The following is a 24,499-nucleotide window of genomic DNA, read 5'->3' as shown; positions in this document are numbered from 1 at the left end:
GTTTTGTATCATACCTATACCGATTCTCGTCATTTTATTTGGAGGTTCCAGACTCGACTCGGGTATAAAATTTTCAACGGCATATATGTGAGGCAGCATATTTTTATTGATAGAATTGTTGTTGTCTAGTCATCCAGTTGGCAAAGCGATGCAACTCCACGATTAATCCAGTGAGCCTCTGAATGAATAGATGCGAATAAAATATACATAACAAAATTGGAAGAGTGTCCTGTAGTAGCTAACTCTCCTCGTCGGGCACTGGTCTTATACACAGGGCAATGATAGACTGGAAGTTCTTTGAAATTGGACTTTATACCCGGCATTAGCCATATTATAGGTACAATGTCGAACATTATTTTTGGCAGCGATTCATTCAACACCATCAGCTTTCTGTCCCACCGAGCACCTTCTAGGTACAGGCCCTGCAAAAAATTGTAACAGTATCATTTGTAATCAAATCTGAACATTGTAGCACAAACTCATGTATGTAGTTATAATGAAGATAAGCTGACTGCACATACCCTGGTGTAAACGCCATACGGAGGTGGCTTATCCGTGATTGTTTCAAATTTTGTGACCTGGAATTCAAAATCCAGGTGATCAATAGGTATTTTGTGCTTTCGGGCAAAGTTCTGCAGAACTCCAGTAAGAAACGATTGAGTGAAGAAAAAGCCAGACAACCAAAATACAGTGGGAACATTGTTCTGGATCCATGTTTCCAAGAATTCCAAACGTGCAAGCAAGTCAGTCACGTAACTCCCCAAAGGTTTCAAAGATGGGTATGATCTTTTATTCCAACAGATTGGAACTCTAGACAAATTCATGTTAGTATATACTTCTTCCAATGAGGGTGACATCACCACCTGTCCTTTTACAGCTTTCTGGACATTTGTCAATGTACTTTTGATTACTTCTGTAAGTCTATTAAATCTGATAACTTCTTGTCGAAGAACAGTGTTCATACTGTTTGTGTAAAGAACAGGATATTTTTGTGCGACAAATTCTACATCAAACTGGGGTGGCATTGATGATAAAATCGTTTCAGCAAGCTTAACAACTATTTCATCAGCGTCAGTCTCCCTTGATCCACCATTGATTTGGGTCTGGGTGAGCAGAACTCCGTGAAGTAGCTGCATTGTTTCCTTATTATCTTTGGTAATGTCTGCATTCGCATGCAGTCCATATACTTCAGGTAATTGATTAATTGGTAGACTGCTGATGTATTCCAAGCACCCAGCCATATCCATATCACGTGGTAGACGGTAAATCCCACTTGCTGAGAATGAGTAGCTACCCAGAAATGAATATGATAAAATATCAAGTCCTCATACGATAACTGTACTTTAAGGTTTCAAAAAAGTGACTTATTACCCAGGATCTTCTAGCACCGCCGCACAGTAATAATTATTGAGCAAGGAGTTGAGCAAGCGCCGATCTTTGTCATCAGTGACACGACCTCCATAATTACACTCGCCTGTCAGGTAAAGCAAAGCATCAAACGGAACTTCCTCGTAGTCATTCAGAAACATCTGTAAGAAAATAAGCGAGGCATTTGCTGGTTAAAATTTTGCAGTTCAATTACTCTTGTCTGTATCTTATTCTTTTTGATTACTCGTACCGGTGAATAATTAAATTCGCACCTGTAACTGCAATATACTAATCCTCAAGTCTGATTCGTTAAATTCGTAAGGAATGTTCCAGCCAAGGGGTCCGAATTTTCGTCTTTCCTGAATTACAGCATGAAAGAAACAGAGTGAGAATAGTAGAATCCGCCATTCGACCAGTCTGTAGCAATTTTGAAAAAATTTCGTATCTGAAATGGGATCATTGAGATAGCTTCGGAGCAAATTTTGCTTGAGACCCTTTGGCGCTTCGTTGGTCATCTTGACACCATTTTGCAGGATGGAAACTGGAAATGCTTTGGAAGGATAACTCGTGAGCCATATTCGAAATTTGGGATGTGTGTTCTCAGGAATTATGATTTCATCGCAGATTCTATCTAATTCTTTCATCCAACTATCAGCAAGGTGACAATTTTGTAGAACAACCCATTCACCACTTTTGATTCCTTTGCTTATCATACCTGTGGCAATCGGACCTTGACCCTGGCCTAATGAAATAGTCATGAGATTCTTTTTCTGGATACCTCTGTCTTCCGCAAACTTTATCAGTCCAGTCATTGGGTCGGATCCAGGGGATAGAATAAATACCAGGGGAGAAATGTTGCTGGAATCGTTGTATGAATCTTGCAGATCAAATGGTGGTGGTTCAATGAATGACTGACCCATGTGCTCTACAATAAATGCCTGAACAGCGAATACAATTTTATCCGGTCTTATGCATCTCAAAATTACAAGTTTCTTCAGGGTCTTCCCTTCATTTGCAAAGGGAGCTGGGAAGGCGTAGTCTTGCGGATTTGTAAGGTCATAAAATGTCTTCCACTCTGATATGTTATTCTCGAGCGATGATTGGAACGCACCAAGCCCAGTCAGCTCTGTGGCTCTCACTATTTCAGACCAAGATTTTTCCGTTAGCCAGGACGGAGCTGGATTTTTATGTGGATTTTTCAATGCAATCCCACCAGTTAATAAAAATACCCAAAGGTCTTCATCCAATTTACTCTCGGCTCGCATAAGACCGATACACAGCACAAAAGAGAATAATAATTTATCTTTTTCGAACAGAGACCGACAAATGTTCCTATATATACTCGCTGTAAAATACGAATTTAAATTATCTATACGTCCATTCAAATTTTCTGCTTTTTCACTATTTAGTATTGCCATTGTGTACAAATGAATAAACCAGGACAGTGAGTACTGGTACATGGGGTCAATATTGGCCAATTCAGAGATGCAGAAGAACAAAGTTGCTCCGTGATACGATACAGGTTTATATTTGTTGCGAGCTTTATCAATTTCTAGAGTTGTTTTCATTGCAGCCATCTGCTTTGCTTGTATTTCCGCAGAAAGAACCTTCGACGACGACAAAATTTTTACAGCCGTCTCATCCTCCAAGATGTTCCCTTCTGAGGTGGAGAGAACTTCAAGGATTTTATCTTCAATTTCTTTGAGGATGCGTTTATTGTTGGCTCCTTCAACGATCAATTGATTTTTTTTCTCTTCAAGTACAGGCAAATCTTTGGCAACAACAATACCGAGTAACTGGTCCTGAAGACCTTGCGGCGTCAACATAAAATTCAGGAGACTCACCTTGACCGCTACTTCAGGCAAATAATGCGGGTTTCGAAGATGAGTAGTTATATAAAATCTAAAATCTGTATGGTACTCAATTACATTTTCTCCGAATTTCATATACATGACACCCTGTTGTTCGTAAATATATCTTGTTAGCACCGGCTCTAGAATGGCATCAATCTCTTCAAGTATGTTTTCCAATAAAATTGGACACCCCGATTGGATAGCCAGCTCAATAACTCTAGCATAATTAAAATCACTTAATTTGATAATCTGTAATTTATTCTGCTTCTCCATATTTTTTATCCACTTATTGGCTTGGCCCTGAGGGTCGATCATTAGTGGCCATCTATTAGCATTTTTGACTATTATACCATTTTCTATGGAGAATTTATCAGCTGGTAGTCCAAAGATCATCCATGCTCTGACTTCAACTGGTTCTCCAAGTATTTTTAGTAGTCCAAAGTCGGGATCGCAAGGAATTTTCAGTGTTGTACAAGATTCGTACCATATTTTGACCAGCCGATTTCGATATTCAACAGTGAAAGCTCCTAGATAGGCGATCATGCCCGAAGCAAGTATCACATCACCTATCATGCTCCTAAGATTTTCACCAAGAGCAGCAGCCATTGCACTCCACCTCATCTTCTCCCCGCCAAGACCACCCAAGAGTTTTTCAGCCCTATCCAACTTTTGCATGCAATGGTCGATTAGATCTTCGAGCTTTTTTTTTTCTCGCATACATTCTGCAAACTCATCATTCAGTGATTGGAGTTTATCCGATACTTCTTGGAGTAAGGCTCGTTTGGCATTCAATGTTTCGAGCTGTGCCAGCAGCTCTCCTTCAGCTTCAGCAAGCATAGCCTTTTTTGGTGCGACCACCTTAATGACTCTGTCATATACTTCCATCGCACGCACCCACCTGCACAATCCCTCGCAAGCAGTGGATGACTTTTTGATTGCCTCTGGAACAAAAGCCCTGTCATTCATGTACTTGTCTCGAATTTTTTTCATGTTAGCCGGAGGAATGTTATCCTTGTCAAAGGTTTTCAAATTTTCAAGAAACTTCATGTCGCCAAGCATTTTTATGGAGGCTGCCCAATAATCGTCGACCGTGGCTCCAGTTGTTGGATCTTGCACAGATACTGGCTTAACTCCCTTGAGTACACATACTGCTTCTAGAACTAGCCTTACTCCAGCTGGGGGGCTCTTCATGGACTTGACAATAACAATATCTGCTGGTTTGAGTATGTTCAAAGCACCTAAAGCTGCCTCCAGAGCCGGAGTTGCTTCGGCCAAATCACTTTCACAATCATCTTTAATGGCTTGAGCCGCGGCCGCCGCTTCATTAGCTAGGGCTTCGTCAGCGGCAACTACCTCTTTCTTAGCTTCAACTGTGACCGTGTCTTGTTCTATTCTAATCATCAACTTATCGCTTAGTTGCGACTGGGCTAAGAGTTTTGGTTGTAGAGCATGTAGCTCTTCTTGCATCACCTCTACTTGCGTAGCAGCGAAGTCCAGCTTGTCTAGGCCGACCTCGTACCTATTTTGCTGTAATGTGATCTGTTTAATTTTCTGTCCATACAATTTATATATAGACTTGATGAGCTCGAGGAAACTGGTTGGAGTGACATAATTCTTCCTGCGCTGAGTCAAGAAATAATCATCGCTAGCAGTCTGCACGCTTGTGTGAAATTGTTTACAAATCTCTACAGACTTGGCACGAAGCTCAGTTGAAATGTCCAGATCTTTGAGAAACGTGCTAGCCACCCTCTCGAGCGCATCTTCGGGCCAAGCAGTATACCAATCAATAGTACAACAATTAATGAGCGAAGGAAACATTCTCACCCGGTTTCTGAAAGCATTCCCAATAGGTGACATAGTCAGGACAACATGAAGATTATTTTTCACTCTCTCGACAAAAAAATTATACAACGCCATTGGCGTGGATTCTATTTTTTTCCCACTACCTTCCCGCGTTGTGTTTATCATCTTTTCAAGAATCTCAGCCTTTTCATCTGACGCGTACAAGTTTGGCACATCACCTGTGTTCAGTATCATATTAATATCTTCAACAAAAGACTCGTTTTTTATTTGGTTGTCTCCAAATAGAAAAACAGTCCTACGTCCATCACCACCGGCGCTCAATAAAAGAGCCTTTACATCGTCCCGCCATTCCGAATACCCATAGGTTCTGGTCATTTCAACTTGATATAGTACATATTCACACATAGATGTTGCCAGTTTGGCACATGAACTCCGACCAGATCCACCAATTCCAACAAGCAGTGCGTGTCCATCGTCTTGGAGAAGTATACGTGAAACTCTGGACACATGTTCAATGGCATATCTGAATAGCACTAAGGACATTGGAGACTTTGTCATAACATTATAGTCAGTTAAGTAATATTCTAGTTTTTCTTGTAAGTCTTCTTGGTTTGTCACTTCGTCATAGACTCTTGGGTCTACATCCGACTCCATGTAATTTCCAAAAAATAATTTCAGGACATGTACATTCGTTACAATCTTTTCGTCTCCCTCTAAGAATTTAGCAAACAACTTATCGAACGGCTGTCTGAAGTGCTGGTAGCATGCATTTTTTACTAATTTAAATAGATTCTCTTGATCTTCATTCTCAATGAGACGATCATAGAATACTCGATAAACCTCATGAACCCACAGTCTCATTAATTTATCGGGATCTTTCATACGTGAAGGAGGTACAAGAACAATTCCTTTGATCACACGACTGAAGTCACGCAAGCTGAATGTGTAATGACTCTTTACTGGCGTTGGTAGAAAATTTTCTATCACACTTTGGTAAAGATCCATAGTCGCCGAAACTAACACTTTGCCAAGTGTCGTGATGTTCAATTCAAAGCCTTTGGCAAAGTGCCAATCCATAATTGAAGTGAATATTTTCGTCATTGTCGCATCTTCGAATGAATCTATACCAATGATATGCATGTGGCGAGTAAGACGTGGCGTTATCACATTAGATCCACCACCTGGTGGTATCATAGCTGCTATCAGCAAAATATCAACGAGATAAAGCATTGTTGTATCTTTGGAATCAAACCAATATCCATGATCAATCCATTGCCTCAACAACTCTATAGGTGGTTGTGCTCCGTACGGTTCTTTTTGGGGCATACTCAGATCATCCACGAATAATACACATTGCTTTCCCATTGTGGGGCCATAAACTCCTTTTCTTCGTCTGTCCAGTTTAGACATGACAATTTCTTGGGTTTGAAGAACACTGGTTCGAGCGCTGAAGTTTATAGCACTTTGAATGAACTTCTCTTTAGCCAGTGATATCAGGTAGTTGAATGCTATAGCAGATTTTCCAGTTCCGGTGGGGCCAACAAATAGAACTGGAATCTCCCTTGGTAACAGGCATCCCAGAAAAAAACGTTGCATACACATTTCATTGCTTTGAATGATTAATTCCCCAACTTTTGCATCAGGTGCAATCGGCGTCTATAAATTATAGACGTGGTATATTAGAATTGTAGTCACAACAGCTTGAGATATGATGCATAAACAAATGATAATGTCTACATACATATATTTCATACCTGTACTGTCAAATCTATCCATGAAATCCAGGTACCATTATTTCGTTTATCGTAGATCCAATCAAAAACTGTTCCCCTGTCTGGGAAAAGTTGTTGTTTTGTCAGTTTGAAAGCTTTTGGCTTAGGATTTGCTTCTATACTTCCGTCGAATAGTTTGCGTAAAAAAATGTCAAAGTGTTTTCGGCTACTACTGACAAGTGTTGGACACATTCCCCATATCAAGCTGAAGATTAGTGTACATTGCAGCCACACTGTGCTAACATGTACTTCTGCTTCGAGCATCGTGCTCAGCATTCTTTGGAATGACTGGAATTCACGGTCTTCATTAGTGGGGTACGAATTTTCACATTAGTAAAAAAAATATACTACATCGCAATTTATAGACATACTCACATGGAACATGTGTAGTTCAGAAGTTTCGACGAATGTCCTGCAATTAAGTCTTATGAAGTCAAAAATCGATTGGGTAAGCCATTCTATCAGTTCTACTACGAGCTCGAATTGCTCTATCAGCAATTTTTGCTTCAGATATTTTTTGTATGATTCGAAGAACGAACGCCAGCCAAGTTGTGATGGCTCCATGTATATCATTCCACATCTGCTGACAGTTGCTGGTGATGCTTGCTCCAAGTCAGCTGGCTCAAATATCATATTCATTTTTGGCGACATCTGAACGATTTCACCGGACATAAGACACAACTTTTTGTTATCGTCCAATACAGTGTTCATATTTTCTATCCAGACTGCATCTACCGGACCATCCAATATAATCCATTTCCTCTCCGTAGTCTGGGACAGTGCATATTCTCTGAATGTATTAGCTAAAACGCCGTCGCTCCACTCATGCGATATTGGATCAAAACTGCCGTACAATTGCCCCATCGTTAATGCCTTAGGGTTGATAATTCGGTACAGTACTCTGGATTCTCGCATGGTCGCACGTCTCATTGAGAAGAGATCCCCCAATGAATCCGCCAGTGTCTGATAAGCCTGCGTTTTTCCGCTCATTGATTCACCGACTATCATCAAGCCATGTCTCACCAGTATCATCTCATAGATCTGAATAATTTTTTCCACAAACCAAGCTGTTGCCTCCAAATTCCGTTTATCACAGTTGGCTTTCAGCAGTTCTATAAGTTCAATACGATCCGGTTGAGGCAAGTCGATGCCAGGGAATAAATCGCTATAAATACCATTAAACAATGGTACATCATGCGCCAGGAATTTTGGCAGATTTACATCAACGATAGCTCTTAAAACTAGAATTGATTCATCATGCGATGTATATTTGAGTTTTAGATTGCCAGCGGCCAGTAGCACTGTTTTTACCGCTCGCATTCCATAATCATAATGACACTGGGAGCTTAATTGTTCCGAGCACAACTTGTATGTATGAACAATCTTCTCAGCAAGACTTCTAGCGTCAACAAATCCGTATGAATACAAAGTGATTTCACCAATCATACCGTAATCGGGAACCATCATAGCTACTGTACGAAAGAGCACCTTGAGATTGTCAGGTAGTTCTTGGCGCCCAGCGTAGCCTGGATTCATTGTAATGAAGACATTGCAAGTGTTATCGAGTTTCAATTCTACACCCTCGAATATAAACTTTTCAAGACGCATACCAACTGCCATTTGAATAGTTAGAATTTGTTGAGCTATAACAGACAGAACTTCAAGTTCAATTCGATTGAACTCATCAAAACAGGCCCATGCGCCAGATTGAGCAAGGCCTTTGAAAAATTTTCCCATTGATTTATAGTCAAGGCCATCAGAGCAATTAAATACAACACATTGTTTGGCTACTGCTTTTGCCAGATCTTTGGTTGTTTCAGTCTTACCGGTACCAGCGGGGCCTTCTGGTGCTCCGCCTAGATTTAATTTGAGAGCACTCATTAAAGTACGGTAGCATCTATCTGTCAAGGGTGTGATCACCAAGCGTGGCGAATTCCCTAAATATTCATATGCATAGGCAACTTCTGTTGTAATCATCGAAACAACTATGGTATCATCCAGCCAATAATAGCGCAATTGGGATATCCAATTAAAGTCTGTGGCAACGGTGACTTGTTTCTCACACAATAACTTCACCACATCCCTGGCATGTACGTCAATGACGATAAGAGCATTTAGCGTAACTCGTTTGCCGGGATCCAATTTTCCACGGACTAAAGCCACTGTTTTGTCAATTTGAGAACTGCAGTGGGCTAGATAAACTCTAACAGAATTTCCCACAAAGGATTCACATACTTCGCTCGTCCAATGAACTTGGCTGCTGCAAATTACTATTTGACCAGGCCAAGACACAATCCAATCCTCACGAGCAGTGTTAAAATACGCAGCTATGCTGTCTTGAGCAACATCACGAAGGGATACTTTCATGAATTTCTCTACTTGAGAGAGCCACTTTTCGACCAAACCCTTTGCATCGGCTGGGAAAATTTTCATGCTCATAGGAACATATTCCTCTTCATTTGATACCATCCCAATGATCTCTTGCTCTTTTGTAAAACGCAGCATAGAGATACCTTCGAAACATTTTTTCAAGTGTGGCTGAACTCTTTCGGGGTCTTTTGTCTCTGATAATATTTCCAGTAATTCGTCGTTTGATAAGAAAAAAAATCGGGGGAAAAACAGTCTCTTTTTCTCCAAATAGTCATTCAAACGTTTTTGGATATCATCAAGCAGAGCATTCCCTGACTTGAACTGTTTCAACATGTCTGGCATCGATGTGGCCACAGTGACTTTTCTGTCGTTAATAACATAATTCATTATTTGACGCCAGATTTTGTCTACCACTCGAAAGTTCTTAGCTTCTGTTGGCATTTGACGCATAATGTCCTCACTGCTGAATATAGGCTCGAGGTACATCCAAGTAGACTGATAATACAACCATTGATCAATAATATCTTGCATTGACATCAGCTTTTCTTCCCACTCTTGCATAGCGTATTCAAATGCCTTAACGTATGGAGAGCCTCGCATCGTTTGAGCTTTCAATATGTGATCATCCAGTAGCATCTGTATATCATCAACTACAGACAAAATGTGCACTCCTGTCTCACGGTATGGAGCTAATTCAAAATAAACTTCAGCCCATTCCTCTTGCATCTTGCGCAAATTTTTTTCAAGTTCATATTCCTTAGTTGCAGACATGGATATTTCTTCCAAGCGGCCTATGTACACAGGTAATCCAAAATCAACCATGTCTCCTAAGCTGCTCGATTCTCTTGGAATTATCTCTATTCCAATAACTTGGCTAATCTGCTCCCAATGGCGTTTTTGTAAGCCAGGATTACATATTGTTTGTAATAGTGGTATAAACTGTCGGAATTTTTCTACTTTGCCTTTGACTATCTCCGCAATTCGCCTTGCTCCGGGAGTATCAGACAAAAGTCTTGACAGCTTGTATAATGTTCTCCACGTATTCTCTGTTTCATCTCGGACCTCCTCGGCATTAACATTCCTGAAAGGGCCGTAGTACCACTTTTCGTAGTTTTTATGGAAAAGAGTAATAATTTGCCAAAGATTATTGAATATATCAACTGTCGAACTCATTGTCAAAAGTATCATGTAAGGACTGAGCTCCATGTCTAAAAGAGCTTCTTCCCTGTTGATTTCTTCGGCCTCTTTTCTAATATCTGCGATCTGCTTTGATATTTCTGCAATTTCTTCAGCCCCAGCTTCCATTTCTTCCATGGTCAGCACAGGCGGGTCCTTTTTCTTGAATTGATCTACCGCAGTCTGGAGATATTGTATACGTGTCTCAAAATTATCTCTTCTTATTCGAAGTACACTTTCGACGAATTCCTTTCTGAGGTTCAATCTGGTATTAGCCAACTCCATTACCGTTTCCATGTCCTTGGGCCATGTGAGGGTTCTCGTATTCAAGAGAATTTCCTCATTTGTTGGAGGTTGATAATCAATGAGAAACAATATCAATTCCACAGAATGAGCGGATTTGCTTCTGAGGTTAAACATAGTGTTATCTCGGCTCTCTGTCAAATAGTTATATAAATAGATAACTTCCTGCGTGGTCTCTGGCATTTCTGAAACTTTGTCAGATATTTCTTCGAATATAGTGCACAGCTCTTGATTGTTAACTCGTAGCTCTGTGTAAAAATGATTACATATCTCTGTGCGAAGACTATGTAAAATACACCTGATGGTTTGATTTAATTTCGTACAATCAAGTTCTAGCATATTCAGTGGTATCTGAAAATAAAACATATACATTAGTATTATATGCTGCCAATCTATTGACCAATTGTTCACATAATCTTACTTTGTTCCTAAACAAAAAAACCTGACGTATTAAATTGTCGTACTCTTCGATGTTCTGACCGAATTCCTTCAAATTCGGCAATGGGTCAGTCGCAAAACATTGCCTCAGATTTTGCTCGGCTTGACCATCGAGAATATATAAAAAATTGTTGTACATCTCCAAATACCTTTGAGGACCATCTCTATTTGCATTGAGCGATGCTAAAGCTTCGTCTAGTATTTCTTGTACCTAATTAAATTCCATCAATTAATTCGTATATTAATTAATACAACACTTGGACACTCTTGACTATCAATGTACACACCGCTGGTTCTAGAAATTGAATGGGAGACATGAAAGACTTGGTTTTCACATCAGGAAATAGAAGTACTTCTATTCTGGGTATAGCATTTCCAATTTTTATAATTCGTTCGAAACAATAATGGATCGATCTACACAACTCGGCGGAATCTGGTTTTATCTTTAATTCCTTTGTACCCAAAACAGGTTCAACACAAATAGTCATGAAAGGTTTTCTGAGGAGGAAAAGCGTTTATACGTGGATAGCTTGAAAAAATTACAGAAGAACGAACAGCGAATAAAGAATGAAGCGATTATTACTAGTTTATATAAACCATTATGAATAATGGTGGTAAAGGGTAAACATACCTAATAAATATCAAATCCCGATATTCACCTGTGAAGCTATTCCCTCCGCTGTAATCTGCAAAAAATTCTTTCAGCCGCATTAACGTTTTTATAATTAATCCACGCAAAAGATTTGATAGTAAAGTGTTCACACATTGAAAGTAATTCTCTATTCCAGTTGTTTTTGAACCTGGTTTCATGGAGAGAAACATCGTCCAAGCATATTTTTTTTCCAAGAATATTTCAGCAACCTCTGCCATCCATCCGTTCATAATTTGTTGATTAGCAGTTTCGCATAGGACGTCTATTGTGGCAATAATTTCGGAAGCTTTCACCGGAAACGTTCCAAAATCTTCGGGTGTTACAATTAATAGGTTCCGATATCTGTATTACAACAAAAGTTGCTAAATATTTATGTAACAAGGATAATTCAATACAACGTAGGACTGATACCTACTTCGCAAACCACAAGTCACGAATATCTTGAAGTACTTCATTTCCGATGAAGAAATTGTTATTCATAAAGTGTTCTGCTATGATTTTGAACGTGTGCCAGGGCACAGGAGCTCTGATGTTGATGACCGGATATTCGACAGGCATAGTCATTATGAGTAGGCGTTCTCTTTCCTTAGAATCTGATAAAGCGTAAGTAACGATTGCTGTCCTCAGGCCGACCTTGTAATCATTGATAATCTCCGGCTCAAAAACTGTTAATCTTTCTTCCAAACTGCAATCATTACAACTTTGATCGAGTATATGTGTGCAGAAGTGCAGAAAATTCAAGCATGGTCTTGATTGTAAACATTGTACGTATATCTTGGTTCGAATCACAAGGATTCAAACATACTCTTTGCGTTGCCGTAGCTTTCCTACAATACGAGTTTGGGCTTTCATGAAATTGCTGTAATCATACGGTTCCAAATCGGAATCATCAATACACTGATGCTTCAAGTAGTTTAAACGGCAAATATCTTCGAAACGAATGAAAGCATTTTGCTCCTCTTCCACACGTGCGTGTAATTCTTGCAGTTGATCTTCAATGTCTCTGGGATATTCGGCTTGTTTCTGGGTTAAAATCTGAAATGTTTGGCAATAATATCAATTAATTTTGATTATTCTAGCTGTGTAAATAATTTTATCGCATGAAAATTTTGTATTAACCAACCACATATTCAGGAATTTTCTTTGTTTGCTCTTCCTGGTGTTTGCTCTTAATTTTCTTTTCGCTTTCCAGGAATTGAGATTCACGTCCAGTTTTATGTTGCTCTAAAATGTCATTTGCCAAGTCCCTCAAGTTAATTATATTGTCAGGTGCGGTTGTAAGGCATTTGGACTTCATTGTGTTAATGTTTGTGACTTGTTCGTGGTATGCTTTTGTGGAATCTATTGGTGGATACACTAGCTTATCTTCTAGTCCGAAAGGATGCTGGTAAATCTTAGGTTGTTTTACAGCCACTTTTTTCATACAAAACTTGTAACTTTTTGGTGTAAACGTGCTCCCAATGCCCACCATTGGTTCAACATACTCATACCAATCTTTATGAAGCACCGCCTTTGTCCATAAGCACTTCTGCAATAATTGTGGACGCTCTGCATAATATAATGCTGCTGCCACATGTGGCATAGGGATTCGTTCTCTGTAGTCTATTACAGGAATTAAAGGGATTGCAGAGCTATCACTCATGTGTTGGTATCTTGCAGATTCGTCTTCAGTCATTTCGTTAATTTGTGAATCTGAATTAGCTGGACACAACTTGCTTAAATTTGACACTTGATTGCTCATAGCCCTTTTTTAGACTATGTTTCAGCCGATGGTATATGGGATTATCAGTAGTGGTAGTCTTCTACTCAGAGATCAGGATAGAATATGTATCATTGGATAATGGTGTTGTTTAATCTCATAACAACCGTTGTCAAGCACTGATCTCTATAAGTATACACTTCAAAATTCAGTTAGACTCAGTTTTATCAACAATTAAATATTTAGTCTTGCCATGTTTACATTAGGATAGCATCGCAATCTTTTATGATGCACAATATTACGATAAATTATTGATATTTAATAAATTAATTCGACGTTACTACCAAATCTTACATATTGATTATTCAATAAAATATATTTCAAATACATGGTATAGAACAACGTCCCACGCTCCGGACTTTATCAATATAAAACCATACACTGTAAGCAATACTGACGAGTAATAATTGTAAGTCGTTTCACAACTTTATAGGTAATGGTAATACGATATTTTCATCTAATGTAGTAAACCTAATAGACGGTGGCTGAATATTGACAAAGTAGATATCAACTGTATAAATATGATTTGTAAAATTTTCATCAATCCTGTTCCATGAAACCGTGGGTTTGTGTAATTTTTTCTGTTAAAATCTGGCTTTTTGAAGGATTATGCATACTATCGATATCTGTAAGAATGCCATGCTAGAATATGAGTTTCATATTGCTATTATCATTATTATTCTTGTCAAAGTTACGAGGAAAAATGGAAACGTTCATTGAATTCGTTTCAAAAGAATGTGGTTCTGATTTACCTGTACTCAATCTACTGTAACGGCGGCCACATGAAGAGGTTTTCAAGTCACAGCCCTGATTGATTTGCTAAATTGGTTGCTGTGATGGTATCTAGCTGTTGTGATTCAGTACTCCTGCAGAAAGTGATTATTCTTAATTTGTTAATCACACAAGTTAAATAACTAATATGGAATATTAAAGTATGTAAGTGACGAACATTCATCTGCCACCTTGGATATACCACTTAGAAGGAATTCTTTGTCATATGCTCCCAAGATCAACATCCCCCGTATGATTTCTATCATTTCTTTCCTAGCATCTGCTTTTGCTCGCAAATAGTAAACAGCAACGCTATCATTAATTCAACAAGTATTATTTCTTTTTTATTAAATCGTGAAGAGCCTCAAGCTCCCAAGTTCACCAATCAACTTACCACATGGCAATTAGTAGCCCAGCGCCCACACCTGGTCTTGCAAGTGTGGTAATAATAACCCAAAATTGATTATCTCGCCTCCACTGTAGGACTCCTTCCACAATCATCTCCCAAGTATATTTGTAACCACGGAAAGGTCCACATTCTTGAGACGGCACACTGGTTATGACGTATCCTAATACTATGAGAATGCCAACCATTGATAGAAAAGCTAATGCCAAAAATAAAGTTTGTGTTTGCGCAGCTCTCCAAGATCTTGATGGTGGTTCACAATGATTTAGAACACCATATTTCTTGAGATGAAAGATCAGAACAAATTTGATAATTACAATCACAGACATCGGTGGACTAAAGTAAAATGCTATCCAAAACAAGGTTTGATTGTAAGTTAGATTTAAGGTATTACGAGCAATATCAAATCTTGGTGCACCGATCTTTCTCCACGCCATCAGATGTAACTTTGATCTAATCGATTGGGCTATAAATGTACCCATGATGGATACTATAAAATCGGCGATAATGAGGCGATAAATTTCCTGACCAAATTCAGTTTGCCAGCAACTTTGCGTAGCGTATATCAACCAAAAGACTAAAAGGATTCCAATGATCACTACTTCCATTACATATGTTCTTATCATTGTCACATAAAGAGCTATGCGCTTGTTGCTATACCCTTCAAATTGAACCTAATGGTGAAAAACGTAAGAAGGAATAAACTCATGATACTTCTATTCAATGAAGCACTGAACAAAAAGAAGCGTATACATGATCTAAATCAACACTCACCAGCCAAGAGAAAAACGCCGGATACACGTTCATGATGATTGTTATAGCCAAAGGCACAACCATATTAATGAGTGAATTATTAGGATCCACTTCAAATCTATTCAGTAAAATCCATAGCATTATTCCTGTGCCAGACATAACTGAAATCACCAGAGCAGTCATAGCTATTTGAATAATCAGCACATAACTTCTAGGAGCACAGTCCCGATGTAAACGTTTCCGGGATTCCCCTAGCAATTCTTTAAGTTCACCATAAATGATGGCAGATCTTAGATTTGCCGCCCTGTAGGAAGCAATGCCAAAATCCCATCCACAGAATACCTTGCTTGCATACACATTAGTAAGACCACCAGCAGTTTCAATATAGTTCTTACGATATGATCTCGCGACTCTACAAAAGTCGTGAATTGGTATTTGAGAATAGGCAATTAATTACCCAATAATTGCATGGGTATGATCATAAGATGGATAAAATCATAAATAAATGTTTACTAACTTGATTGAAAGCACAACAAATGTGAAAGAATAACAACAGAACAACGTCATCAAATAGGCCAATGGAATGCTGTATGCTGAACCAAAGTCACTAGAGACAGTACTGTTCGTATAAAACCCATAATACATAATTGAATTTGTAAAAACCCCCTATAACAAATAAGCAATTATTACATTTATTGTTGAGAGAAGATTTTCCCAGTCTAATAAAGATTGCTAGGGTATTAGGATAAGTTGTTTCAGAATATGACAAATATTCTTGCCATCCAATAATCGATTACAGAGAAAATACCATGCATACTTGATCAAGTATTTTTCAATGGTATATTGGTATTACCGAACCACCCTAAAGAGTGAAATCATTTAACTAAAAAAATTCAACTCCGTTGCCCAGACGGTAGCAGAGTTAGAAATCATACAATTTGTAAAATTTGTCAGATCGAAAGTCTTACAGTTCCAGTAAAGATTTCCCATCCAGTGAAAACATCGTTGGAATGAACCTGTACCAAAGACTGCGGTAGCACAATGAACGCCACACTATAAGATAGTGGCAGAATTACAGTTAAAATAAATTTCTTAATCCATAATCAGCTTGACGATTGGAAATATTGATACCTCATTACACAGCAAATGATATTGAAAATAAATAGCCATCTCAAAAACTTGAAGTACGTGGCAACCCCACTACCAAAATGACCTTCGATTGCTTTGATCGGATAATACCACACCTCCATGGTAGATGCAACTTCACGCATGGCCATATTTATCTGTGATGCATAATTTTACAGCCATTAATAAGCCGAGTAACTCTGCCGCTGTCAATGATTGATCTCACCTTGGTAAAACTGAAGCTAATCTCATACTTCAATTGTTTCCAAACGCCGACAAGCTTCTTCTTTTTCTTCTCATTAACCGACATTGCCAGTTTGGCTCTTATCGATCGTTTGACAGTGAGACACTGTGGCATGTCTCGTAACATTTCGATTCTGAGTGACTCCGAAATTGGATCATTCAGCATCAGTTCATCGTCTATTTCCATATGGCTAACTATATTTGTTGCATGTGCTTCGGTAGGTGACATCGGATGTCTGTGTGCACGCAAGGTAGCATATGGAAGTGCAGAGCCAATTCCAAATCTTTTTTCCTCAGCCAAAGAAGCTGAAATGATCAAATAAACAGTTGAAAACAGGTCGTGAGATCAGCAATTTGACATATCACTGTTCATAGTCACCCAAGTTTCTGGATGGCAAGTGCCTTGCATGCTGTGCATGTTTGCGCTGTACAGAAGCCTGTCTAGACCCTAATTTCCATTGTTTGCCATTCGTTCTTGAACCCCATTCTATCGGCGAATCTGCCATTCAGAAGAATTAAACTGGTAAACCAACAAATACAAAAGGATAGAAAATTCAGTGTTGAATGGAAGAAAACTTACTGGCTCTTGTTTCCCCATGGTTTGGATGTTGCTGATTGTCCATTGAAATTTCATTCAGTATCATAAGCATAAGATGTTAATTTATTTTTTGTTTTCTTGCGTGACGTTCTACTTTTCAAGTGATCTTGTCTGGGTTACTCTGATGGGAGGTTTGTGTGTTATCCATATATGGTGTTATCGTACACAACGCATTATCTTATCAGTGCATATGAGTCGATGATCAGCTAATGTCATGTACATTTGTGGATTGATTTATACTGCTCAAGTTCAGATGGTTAATCTCGTAAATGGTACTCATTTATCATGGTTTTACGAGCTTCTATAGCCAATAGAACACTGCGATACTATCATTTTGGTATATCTAATTGTAAGGTACACTATTTAGTTAGTGTTTATATCAGTAAATGCTTGATAAAATATGTATTAAGAGATCAGTGTTATATTTCGGTGAGTTGACGATGTGACGTAGAGTTCCAAGTCACGAACCAGCATTGAGAGTGGTTACGGTTGAACGTTGGTGAATTCTGCAATTCTACTACAATCGTTAAGTGTGTAGATATTCGGGCGAAAGTCGATTCGGATTGTGTGTGTGACGCAGCTGCTGATGAATGTATTCAAAGATTGCGTTGACCGAAGAATATTGAGAATAATGAAAATATTTAGGAATATTCTTCAGTTAACGAAACTCGGCAAGCCCCCATCCTCCACCTCTTTGGCCAAGCTGTGCTATTAGCATGCATCCAAATTTAAATGCGATGGTGTTGTGTCTTCTGAGCGCATTTTACAATTAAAGCCTAATCCCAACGCTAATCCGGTGAATAGGAAATGGTGTAGAGACACAGATGATATTTCTTCTTCGTCTTACGAAATGTGATTGGTTGGTGGAATTCAGGTCACGTGATTAATGGTCGTAATACAAATCTGAATTTGAACTATGCCATTCATAGTTAATACCATTGAGTAACTATAAGTATAATTACTCAATGTAAATACAAACCAACTTTGTTACTCATTGAAAAAACCCCTGATTCGGATCCTTGGATCCTTCGGAATGTAATTTGAATAATAATTCAACCCTGAAAACTAGACTGAAATATAATTTTTGTATTATTCGAGGATAACATTCATGTAGCTAAACTATTTCTATTCACAGTTTTAACGTGGAATCCGGGAATATACTAGAAAGAGAGAATCTATAATCTTACTATGATCTTAACTTGAACCAGAATAGTAAAGATCATACTCTTTCTCTTTTCGTCGGGCTGTTTTTCGGCGATCGTGCTTCCTCCGGGGTACGTACATACGTATGTACATATGCAGCGGGCACTTTGCCGGGTACGGCTCTCGGGCCAAAGTCAAATCAACGAGTTTAGTGTCTAAATTTGGTGAAAATCGTGTAGGATTCGTTTTTGTTTCACAGTAGTGGGTATCACAACCAGTAACTCACGAATTTTCACGCGTATTGGAATGTTCGTGTCGAATGAACAATGCTAAAGTCGCATTTGCAAACGTTTGATGAATGGCGAAAACATTTGATGGATGAATTTTCATTTGACTAGGTTATTGGTTCTGAAACACGACTTCCTGTTTGAAGTTGCACGCTTCAGCGTAGGGAAGAGTGCGGTTATTTTGTGTATTGTATTGCTTGATCGTCGTATGATGGCTGATTCCACGGTGCAGAGGGTAATTTATTTGTATATAATCACTAACAAATCATTTTGTGTCTCAACCTCTCAAGTTTCGATTGGGATTTCAAGTAAACGCGATTTTTTTTTTTCATTTCAACTAGTGTTCGTATCGACCGGTAGTGTTAGATTGCAGGTTACGTGTTTTCTTCGGTATTGTTTGTGTTTCACGATGGCATCAACAAACGTGGTAATTGTCAAACACTATCTTAATACATGCTATACGGCTTTCTCGACTTGGCAGGTTGACACCCAGTCATTTAGTTTCTATTGGAGTCACTGATCTCTATGTAGTTAGAGATCAGTGATTGAAGTACGTCGATAGATAGCCTTTATACCACTACAATGAAGTAGCACTGAACTTACCTCAAACCGTACTGTTACAAGAATACGACAATCAAAATTTGAATATCGGTCAGGTGCGGAATTTTTGTATTGGAACTCTCAAATCAATATGTATTTGTATTAATATTGTTTTGCTAATATACGTATCGCGAATGAAAACCCTTGGCTTCATTATCCATGGATGTCTAGCACTCATTTTCTATGAAGATGATGACCGATTTGATTATTTGTGCATAAATTGATAGCGACAGTTACCATAAAATTAGACTTCACCAGGATTCCTTTATTTTAAAGCAAATTAATGAAATATGAAACAAGTCAATATCAGCAAAAAACAATTTTATATATAAATTATACAGTGATACTATATTCTGTCATCTTGCCGCAAGCAATGTTTTGCTAGGATAAAGAGATACGTTTATTGAAATCGAGGTGATGGTCAAGCAGCAAATTGCAAAAACGTTATTGACAGAGGTTCGACTTTGTCAATTGCTAACGGTGTTACAAATAATCAATTGCTTTGATTATCTGAATTTCAGGTACAAGAATACAAGGATTCACTGAAATCAAAGGTAATTCAAATTTTTCTTTCATATCTGTTTTTTTACTTGATAGAAGGAATATCCAGTAATTAAATCCTTTCTTGAACTATAGGCAGAACAGCTGATCACCAAAGGATTTCCTGAGAAGATAGTTAAGCTCAATGAGCTACTTGAAACGCCAAGTTTCTGCAACCGTGAATTGTCCGACGTGCACCAAGATTTAAATGTTGCAATTCCAGATCCCATCGCACTTAATCATGACGGCCCGGCTATGAAAAAGTTGAAACGAGAAAATAATCTAGACAAAATAGAGGCAAGCGGTACTCAAGTAATGGTGCTACCTAGTGGTCCAGTGCCATGCAACAAACCACTCTGCGAGTTGATTCATACTGCAAAGCCATACATCAGGCAACTTGTCGAAGATTCCAACCTTGTAAGCCCATAATTATTAAACTATTATTTGCTGAAAGGCAACTTGACCAAACGTGTGTAAACTTGTTCTCTTCAACACTTTGGATAAATGTCGGCTCTGTGTTTCATTACAGTTAAAAATGTGGATATCATTCATGATCCCTAAAATTGAAGATGGTAACAATTTTGGAGTTTCAATTCAGGAAGATACCCTAGCAGAAATCCAGTCCGTAGAAAGTGAAGCGGCAGCTTTCTTTGATCAAATTTCAAGGCATGAAAATTACGTTGCTCACCAACTACAGATGGATGACTAGAAATTGAAAGAGAATTTATATTAGCTCTTTGTATTTGATACAGGTACTTCATATCCAGAGGAAAGATTGTAAGCAAAGTCGCGAAATACCCACACATCATAGACTACAGGCGAGCAGTTCAGGAATTGGATGAAAAAGAGTACCTTAGTTTATGGCTGGTAATGTGCGAGGTCCGTAATCGCTATTGTTCATTACACGACATAGTTATCAAAAATCTTGAAAAAATAAAGCGGCCTCGACCGTCCAATGCCGAGTCATTGTATTGATGGAGCCAGGTGATGTCCTCGCAATCGAGTGCAAAGCTAATTCTTGATAACTTCATTTTGAGAGTATGTGGCAAAGTGTGGTGGATGAGAGGCACCAAAAATGAAATGAATAAATAAAATGATAGAATGAATAAGAAATGAATAAAAATATGCAACAGAAAATGAGTATCACATTTATTAGCGTAAAACACGGCACGGCTGTTATTTCGAATGGTACGTGTTCTTATACTCGTGACTTTGTAAATTTCAAGAAAATCGGCGCACAATCTTTGGGTGTTTTTCATTATGATTGCGACATATATTTTCGTTTGAATTACAGTACCTCAGTATCCCCGAAGCCTCTTTTTCGAGACATCGATTGGTTCTTATAAATGTTCGTCTCCCTCACCATCCGAACACTTTAGAGAATATCCATTGATTCCGGCTAAGATTTTGACACGTTTAATTGAATGAAGATGATAACAACAATAGCGAAGTATACTCTGTTCAGTGAGAGAACAACACACCACCATCTGCTACTGATCTCTATACGAGGTGTCCCTGAAGTCCCGGGACAGGCGAATATTGGCTCGGATGAAAATTCTTTCGAAAAGGCGACGGGCATTTCCGACGCGATGTTTGACGAGGAATTTCACGGACATATCCCAAGGTACCTAATTCAATGTGAAATATCCTGCTCTATCGATTGCCGTTGTCAAAAAAGGGTGTTTCCATTTAAAAAAAACCGTCTCGACCTTGAAATTAATTACCTTGAAGGTCATTTTTAAGGTAAAAATCGATACGTCCATTAAATTCCTCGTCAAAAATCGCGTCGGAAATGACCTTCACCTTTTCGAAAAAAATTTTGTCCGAGCCAAATTTCGTCTGTCCCGGGACTTAAGGGAATTTAAGGGTCGTAATTTACTAGCAACCCTGTATGCAGTCATGGGTGCGGTGGGCGGGATTTGACGAAAATTGATGAAATTTTATTCGAAGGTGGTTCATAGGTGATCTGGTTGTGTGTAGTCACGTTGCACGGGCGTGATACAGGTGTGGTCAGTGATTTTGCACACTCGGGGTAGCAGAGTCGAGGCAAGTAAAGATCGGCCAATTTTGAAATGCAAACAAACGCGTCGACGAATGATGTCCAACTTTTCGCATTAAAATTAGACTAGATAATTGTAATTCCATTCTCAAGATTTTATAGAAGTTTCATTCGTTGGCAGGAAACACACCGAAAAAGTCGGGTTCGGCCATCCTCTGTGATTGTACGTATGTATGTACGTACATACGTACATACCTCTTGTATTATCTTTTACAGCAGCTCTTTTCAGTTGGCCATGATTTTCATGTTATTTTAGCGTCTGTAATTTCTAACGGTCGCCAATTTACATCTGCAGCGACTGTAAGGTCTGTTCTGAAATTTAATATCGGGAGTATAGAGAGTTAGCAAATTTCGTAGAGCGCTTAACGGATGTGTTATGCACCCTGGTTTCGGTACGGAACGTGTTCAATTAGTGAGAAGGTTTGCTGCAGTTTTGAAAAACGATCAAATATATATGTATACCTATGTATTTCAGTAATCAAATCACTGCGTCATCGCAATTGTTTCATTTCATATAAAAAACTCGAGATCAAGAAACGGATTATTATACGAACAGATCGCTCGCATGTAAGTTAGGCGTGTGTCGCAATTTGTGTAGAAAGGAGAACATTTCCTCTCTGATCGTAAGTAGAAATTTCGCACCGGCAGATACCGGAATATAGATCACGTTTAACTGTTTCGCTACAGTGATGGCCGATGACAGTGACGTTGACCGCGGCTTCGATTCAAAACGAAATACTGAATTCGCTGTCCAGTTCCTCGATACGTGTTCATCCTCTTCAAAATTCAATCACTCTGCTCCAATCGAGTCATCGCGGACTCTATCGGATGGACGCTTTAACGGTTACTCAGCATCCCCCGAATCACGCCCCTTCGCATCAACCCCAAGCTCGAGCTCCTTATATCCTGGCTCAGAGGTGCGTTTCATAAACCCAGCGATATACGCAGAATCTTTTCGGAGCCCCCTCGCACTATCTTCATCGAGTCTGATCATTGAAACGCTTTGTGGGGACTCTGACTATGCCCCCCAAGAGCTGCGCGCACTCAACATCAACGATCGTTGTCGTCGTGGATCACCGACAAGCAGTGTTGGTGCTGGAGATAAATACGATCGTTGTCTTCAAAATACTTATCGCTGCACTCCGCAGCCGGATGTATCAGGGATCATCTCAACCGTGGCTCTGACAAACAACTCAAAATCCCTTACACGGCTGGTGAGGCGTTGCGCGATCGATGGGTCGGCAGAGATTTACGAGGCGAACGGACAGGGAGACGCGGAAAGGTGAGTCGCCGACGCAATTCACTGCCATCTGCTTGGAATTCCACATTAAACACATCTGCTTGGGACAATGCTTTAAGTTTCCACTTCTCAACGGACGCAGGTTTGCGCAGTTTTCCTCGTCCTCTTTGTCGAGTTCCACATTCCCCGACGGTACGAGGAACACCGAGGCCGCCCTATCACGGAAAATAGCTCACGAGCAGTGGCTTCGCAGGAAACGCGCTGCTGAGCTGAAATGCGAATTTGAACGGCGTGAGGAGAACAGGCGTCGAGCTGAAGAGGAAAGGGTTGAAAAAGAACGGTCGGAATGGGAGCGGACGAAGCGAGAAAACTTTTTGCGGTGGCAGGAGAAAAAACAGATAGAGGAGAAAAGCAAAAGAGTAGCGGTTGAAAGGGAACTTGTTCTTCAGAGAAGATTGAAAGTCGCTGAGGATAATGCTGCCATCGCAAAGATGATTCAGCTGCAGCAGTGGGCGAAGAAAAAGGAGGAAGCACAGAAAGGTTTCACTGGCTACACCGATCCGCACACGATCGCTTCGTGGCATACTTGTTTTGTCAAATTCAACATTCTCATTCTCCTTGCGTAGAGCAATACAAGGAGCAGGAGCTTATGCGCGAGGCAATCGAGGCGGAGCGCAAAAAACGACAAGAGGAAAGCTCGCGGGCATTCGAAAAGTGGCGAGAAAATGCCAGGTGTAAACCAAGGCCGGCTACCCAGGGGCTCCTACGTTAGTGTTATACGTTAATTATAATACTCTCAACTAATCTTACACTGTATTTTACAACATTCCTATGATTTGTCAGAATCACATACACCTTGGCTCTTATATATCATTTCCGATTGGTAATCATGTAGCCCATCAACGCGCAAAGCCCTCGTACGTGAATCCGAAACCCTGGCAACAAATCCTGGACGATCATGCCGGTGTCAATCATCAATTGGATGTGGTCACCGTCGACGATACGACTAAGTAGTCAAAAACGGAGAAGGACGCTAGAAGAAGCATATTACTCGCTTCGCTCCATCACCGATCCAAGGTATAAATAGAGATGAAAAAGAGCCCTGCAGTCCGCAGCGTCGAATAACGCATTTGTATAATCGGGTGATATTCGTGGCCCTCGACTAAAAGGTCAGGTTTTTCTAATCACAGAAATATGCGAGGTTTATTAATTGTCTATATACTATCAATCAATTAAAAAT

General features: G+C 39.4%; 4 protein-coding genes across 14 annotated transcripts; 2 read left to right on the top strand and 2 right to left on the bottom strand.

The window, feature by feature from the left end:
• Positions 1–86: 86 nt before the first annotated feature.
• LOC105688369 (dynein axonemal heavy chain 3) lies at positions 87–12,733 on the bottom strand. Of its 3 annotated transcripts, XM_048653543.1 has the most exons (10): positions 12,151–12,671; positions 11,715–12,077; positions 11,371–11,581; positions 11,067–11,294; positions 7,172–10,996; positions 6,779–7,084; positions 1,641–6,680; positions 1,372–1,529; positions 522–1,290; positions 87–422 (listed from the first exon to the last, which is right to left on the bottom strand). In XM_048653543.1, the coding sequence occupies exons 1-10, from the start codon at positions 12,297–12,299 to the stop codon at positions 126–128; spliced, it is 11,346 nt and encodes a 3,781-aa protein (XP_048509500.1). In that variant the 5' UTR covers positions 12,300–12,671; the 3' UTR covers positions 87–125. The 3 variants fall into 3 exon arrangements, with proteins under 3 accessions (XP_048509500.1, XP_020709435.2, XP_048509501.1); XM_048653544.1 differs by lacking the exons at positions 87–422; positions 522–1,290 and having other exon boundaries at positions 1,392–1,529; positions 1,619–6,680; positions 12,151–12,420; positions 12,541–12,733; XM_020853776.2 differs by lacking the exons at positions 11,371–11,581; positions 11,715–12,077; positions 12,151–12,671 and having other exon boundaries at positions 11,110–11,239.
• A 908-nt stretch (positions 12,734–13,641) lies between these two features.
• Positions 13,642–17,514, bottom strand: LOC105688371 (transmembrane channel-like protein 5). Of its 2 annotated transcripts, none has more exons than XM_048653549.1 (11): positions 17,373–17,514; positions 17,172–17,291; positions 16,776–17,098; positions 16,556–16,707; positions 16,393–16,477; positions 15,942–16,090; positions 15,446–15,836; positions 14,660–15,345; positions 14,444–14,577; positions 14,247–14,360; positions 13,642–14,136 (listed from the first exon to the last, which is right to left on the bottom strand). In XM_048653549.1, coding segments are annotated over exons 1-10 (2,112 nt in total). In that variant the 5' UTR covers positions 17,443–17,514; the 3' UTR covers positions 13,642–14,136; positions 14,247–14,358. The 2 variants fall into 2 exon arrangements, with proteins under 2 accessions (XP_048509506.1, XP_048509505.1); XM_048653548.1 differs by having other exon boundaries at positions 13,642–14,120.
• Positions 17,515–17,559: 45 nt separating this feature from the next.
• On the top strand, positions 17,560–21,097 carry LOC105688370 (proteasome activator complex subunit 3). 6 transcript variants are annotated; one of them, XM_012404606.3, is made up of 6 exons: positions 18,045–18,249; positions 18,932–19,055; positions 19,942–19,974; positions 20,057–20,377; positions 20,490–20,626; positions 20,713–21,097. In XM_012404606.3, the coding sequence occupies exons 1-6, from the start codon at positions 18,215–18,217 to the stop codon at positions 20,933–20,935; spliced, it is 873 nt and encodes a 290-aa protein (XP_012260029.2). In that variant the 5' UTR covers positions 18,045–18,214; the 3' UTR covers positions 20,936–21,097. The 6 variants fall into 6 exon arrangements, with proteins under 6 accessions (XP_012260034.2, XP_012260032.2, XP_048509510.1 ...); XM_012404611.3 differs by lacking the exons at positions 18,045–18,249; positions 18,932–19,055 and adding an exon at positions 17,560–17,662; XM_012404609.3 differs by lacking the exons at positions 18,045–18,249; positions 18,932–19,055 and adding an exon at positions 17,628–17,744.
• Positions 21,098–22,275: 1,178 nt separating this feature from the next.
• Positions 22,276–24,460, top strand: LOC105688505. Of its 3 annotated transcripts, XM_048653552.1 has the most exons (6): positions 22,276–22,411; positions 22,495–22,586; positions 22,707–23,301; positions 23,402–23,799; positions 23,886–24,026; positions 24,155–24,460. In XM_048653552.1, exons 3-6 carry the CDS (start codon positions 22,709–22,711, stop codon positions 24,271–24,273), a joined length of 1,251 nt encoding a protein of 416 aa, XP_048509509.1. In that variant the 5' UTR covers positions 22,276–22,411; positions 22,495–22,586; positions 22,707–22,708; the 3' UTR covers positions 24,274–24,460. The 3 variants fall into 3 exon arrangements, with proteins under 3 accessions (XP_048509509.1, XP_048509508.1, XP_012260308.2); XM_048653551.1 differs by having other exon boundaries at positions 22,495–23,301; XM_012404885.3 differs by having other exon boundaries at positions 22,290–23,301.
• The last annotated feature ends 39 nt before the right edge of the window (positions 24,461–24,499 follow it).

This window comes from Athalia rosae, chromosome 4, assembly GCF_917208135.1.
Source record: "Athalia rosae chromosome 4, iyAthRosa1.1, whole genome shotgun sequence".
In the NCBI taxonomy this organism is placed as follows: domain Eukaryota; kingdom Metazoa; phylum Arthropoda; class Insecta; order Hymenoptera; family Athaliidae; genus Athalia; species Athalia rosae.
Note: the sequence above shows the minus strand (reverse complement) of the source record. Positions and strands in the feature narration are given on the sequence as shown.

Excerpts from the sequence above, each read along its gene's own strand:
- LOC105688369 (XM_048653543.1), bottom strand. The coding sequence starts at position 12,299 with ATGACTATGCCTGTCGAATATCCGGTCATCAACATCAGAGCTCCTGTG. Across the intron at positions 1,530-1,640 it reads TTAGTATATTGCAGTTACAG|ATGTTTCTGAATGACTACGA; the intron begins GTGCGAATTTAA and ends ATTTTCTTACAG. Across the intron at positions 423-521 it reads CGTATGGCGTTTACACCAGG|GGCCTGTACCTAGAAGGTGC; the intron begins GTATGTGCAGTC and ends AATTTTTTGCAG.
- LOC105688371 (XM_048653549.1), bottom strand. The coding sequence starts at position 17,442 with ATGCTTATGATACTGAATGAAATTTCAATGGACAATCAGCAACATCCA. Across the intron at positions 16,708-16,775 it reads TTAGCTTCAGTTTTACCAAG|ATAAATATGGCCATGCGTGA; the intron begins GTGAGATCAATC and ends TATGCATCACAG. Across the intron at positions 15,346-15,445 it reads CGGCGTTTTTCTCTTGGCTG|GTTCAATTTGAAGGGTATAG; the intron begins GTGAGTGTTGAT and ends TTTCACCATTAG.
- LOC105688370 (XM_012404606.3), top strand. The coding sequence starts at position 18,215 with ATGATATTTCTTCTTCGTCTTACGAAATGTGATTG. Across the intron at positions 20,378-20,489 it reads TTGTCGAAGATTCCAACCTT|TTAAAAATGTGGATATCATT; the intron begins GTAAGCCCATAA and ends GTTTCATTACAG. Across the intron at positions 20,627-20,712 it reads TTCTTTGATCAAATTTCAAG|GTACTTCATATCCAGAGGAA; the intron begins GCATGAAAATTA and ends TATTTGATACAG.
- LOC105688505 (XM_048653552.1), top strand. The coding sequence starts at position 22,709 with ATGGCCGATGACAGTGACGTTGACCGCGGCTTCGATTCAAAACGAAAT. Across the intron at positions 23,302-23,401 it reads GGACAGGGAGACGCGGAAAG|GTTTGCGCAGTTTTCCTCGT; the intron begins GTGAGTCGCCGA and ends CAACGGACGCAG. Across the intron at positions 24,027-24,154 it reads GGCTACCCAGGGGCTCCTAC|CCCATCAACGCGCAAAGCCC; the intron begins GTTAGTGTTATA and ends GTAATCATGTAG.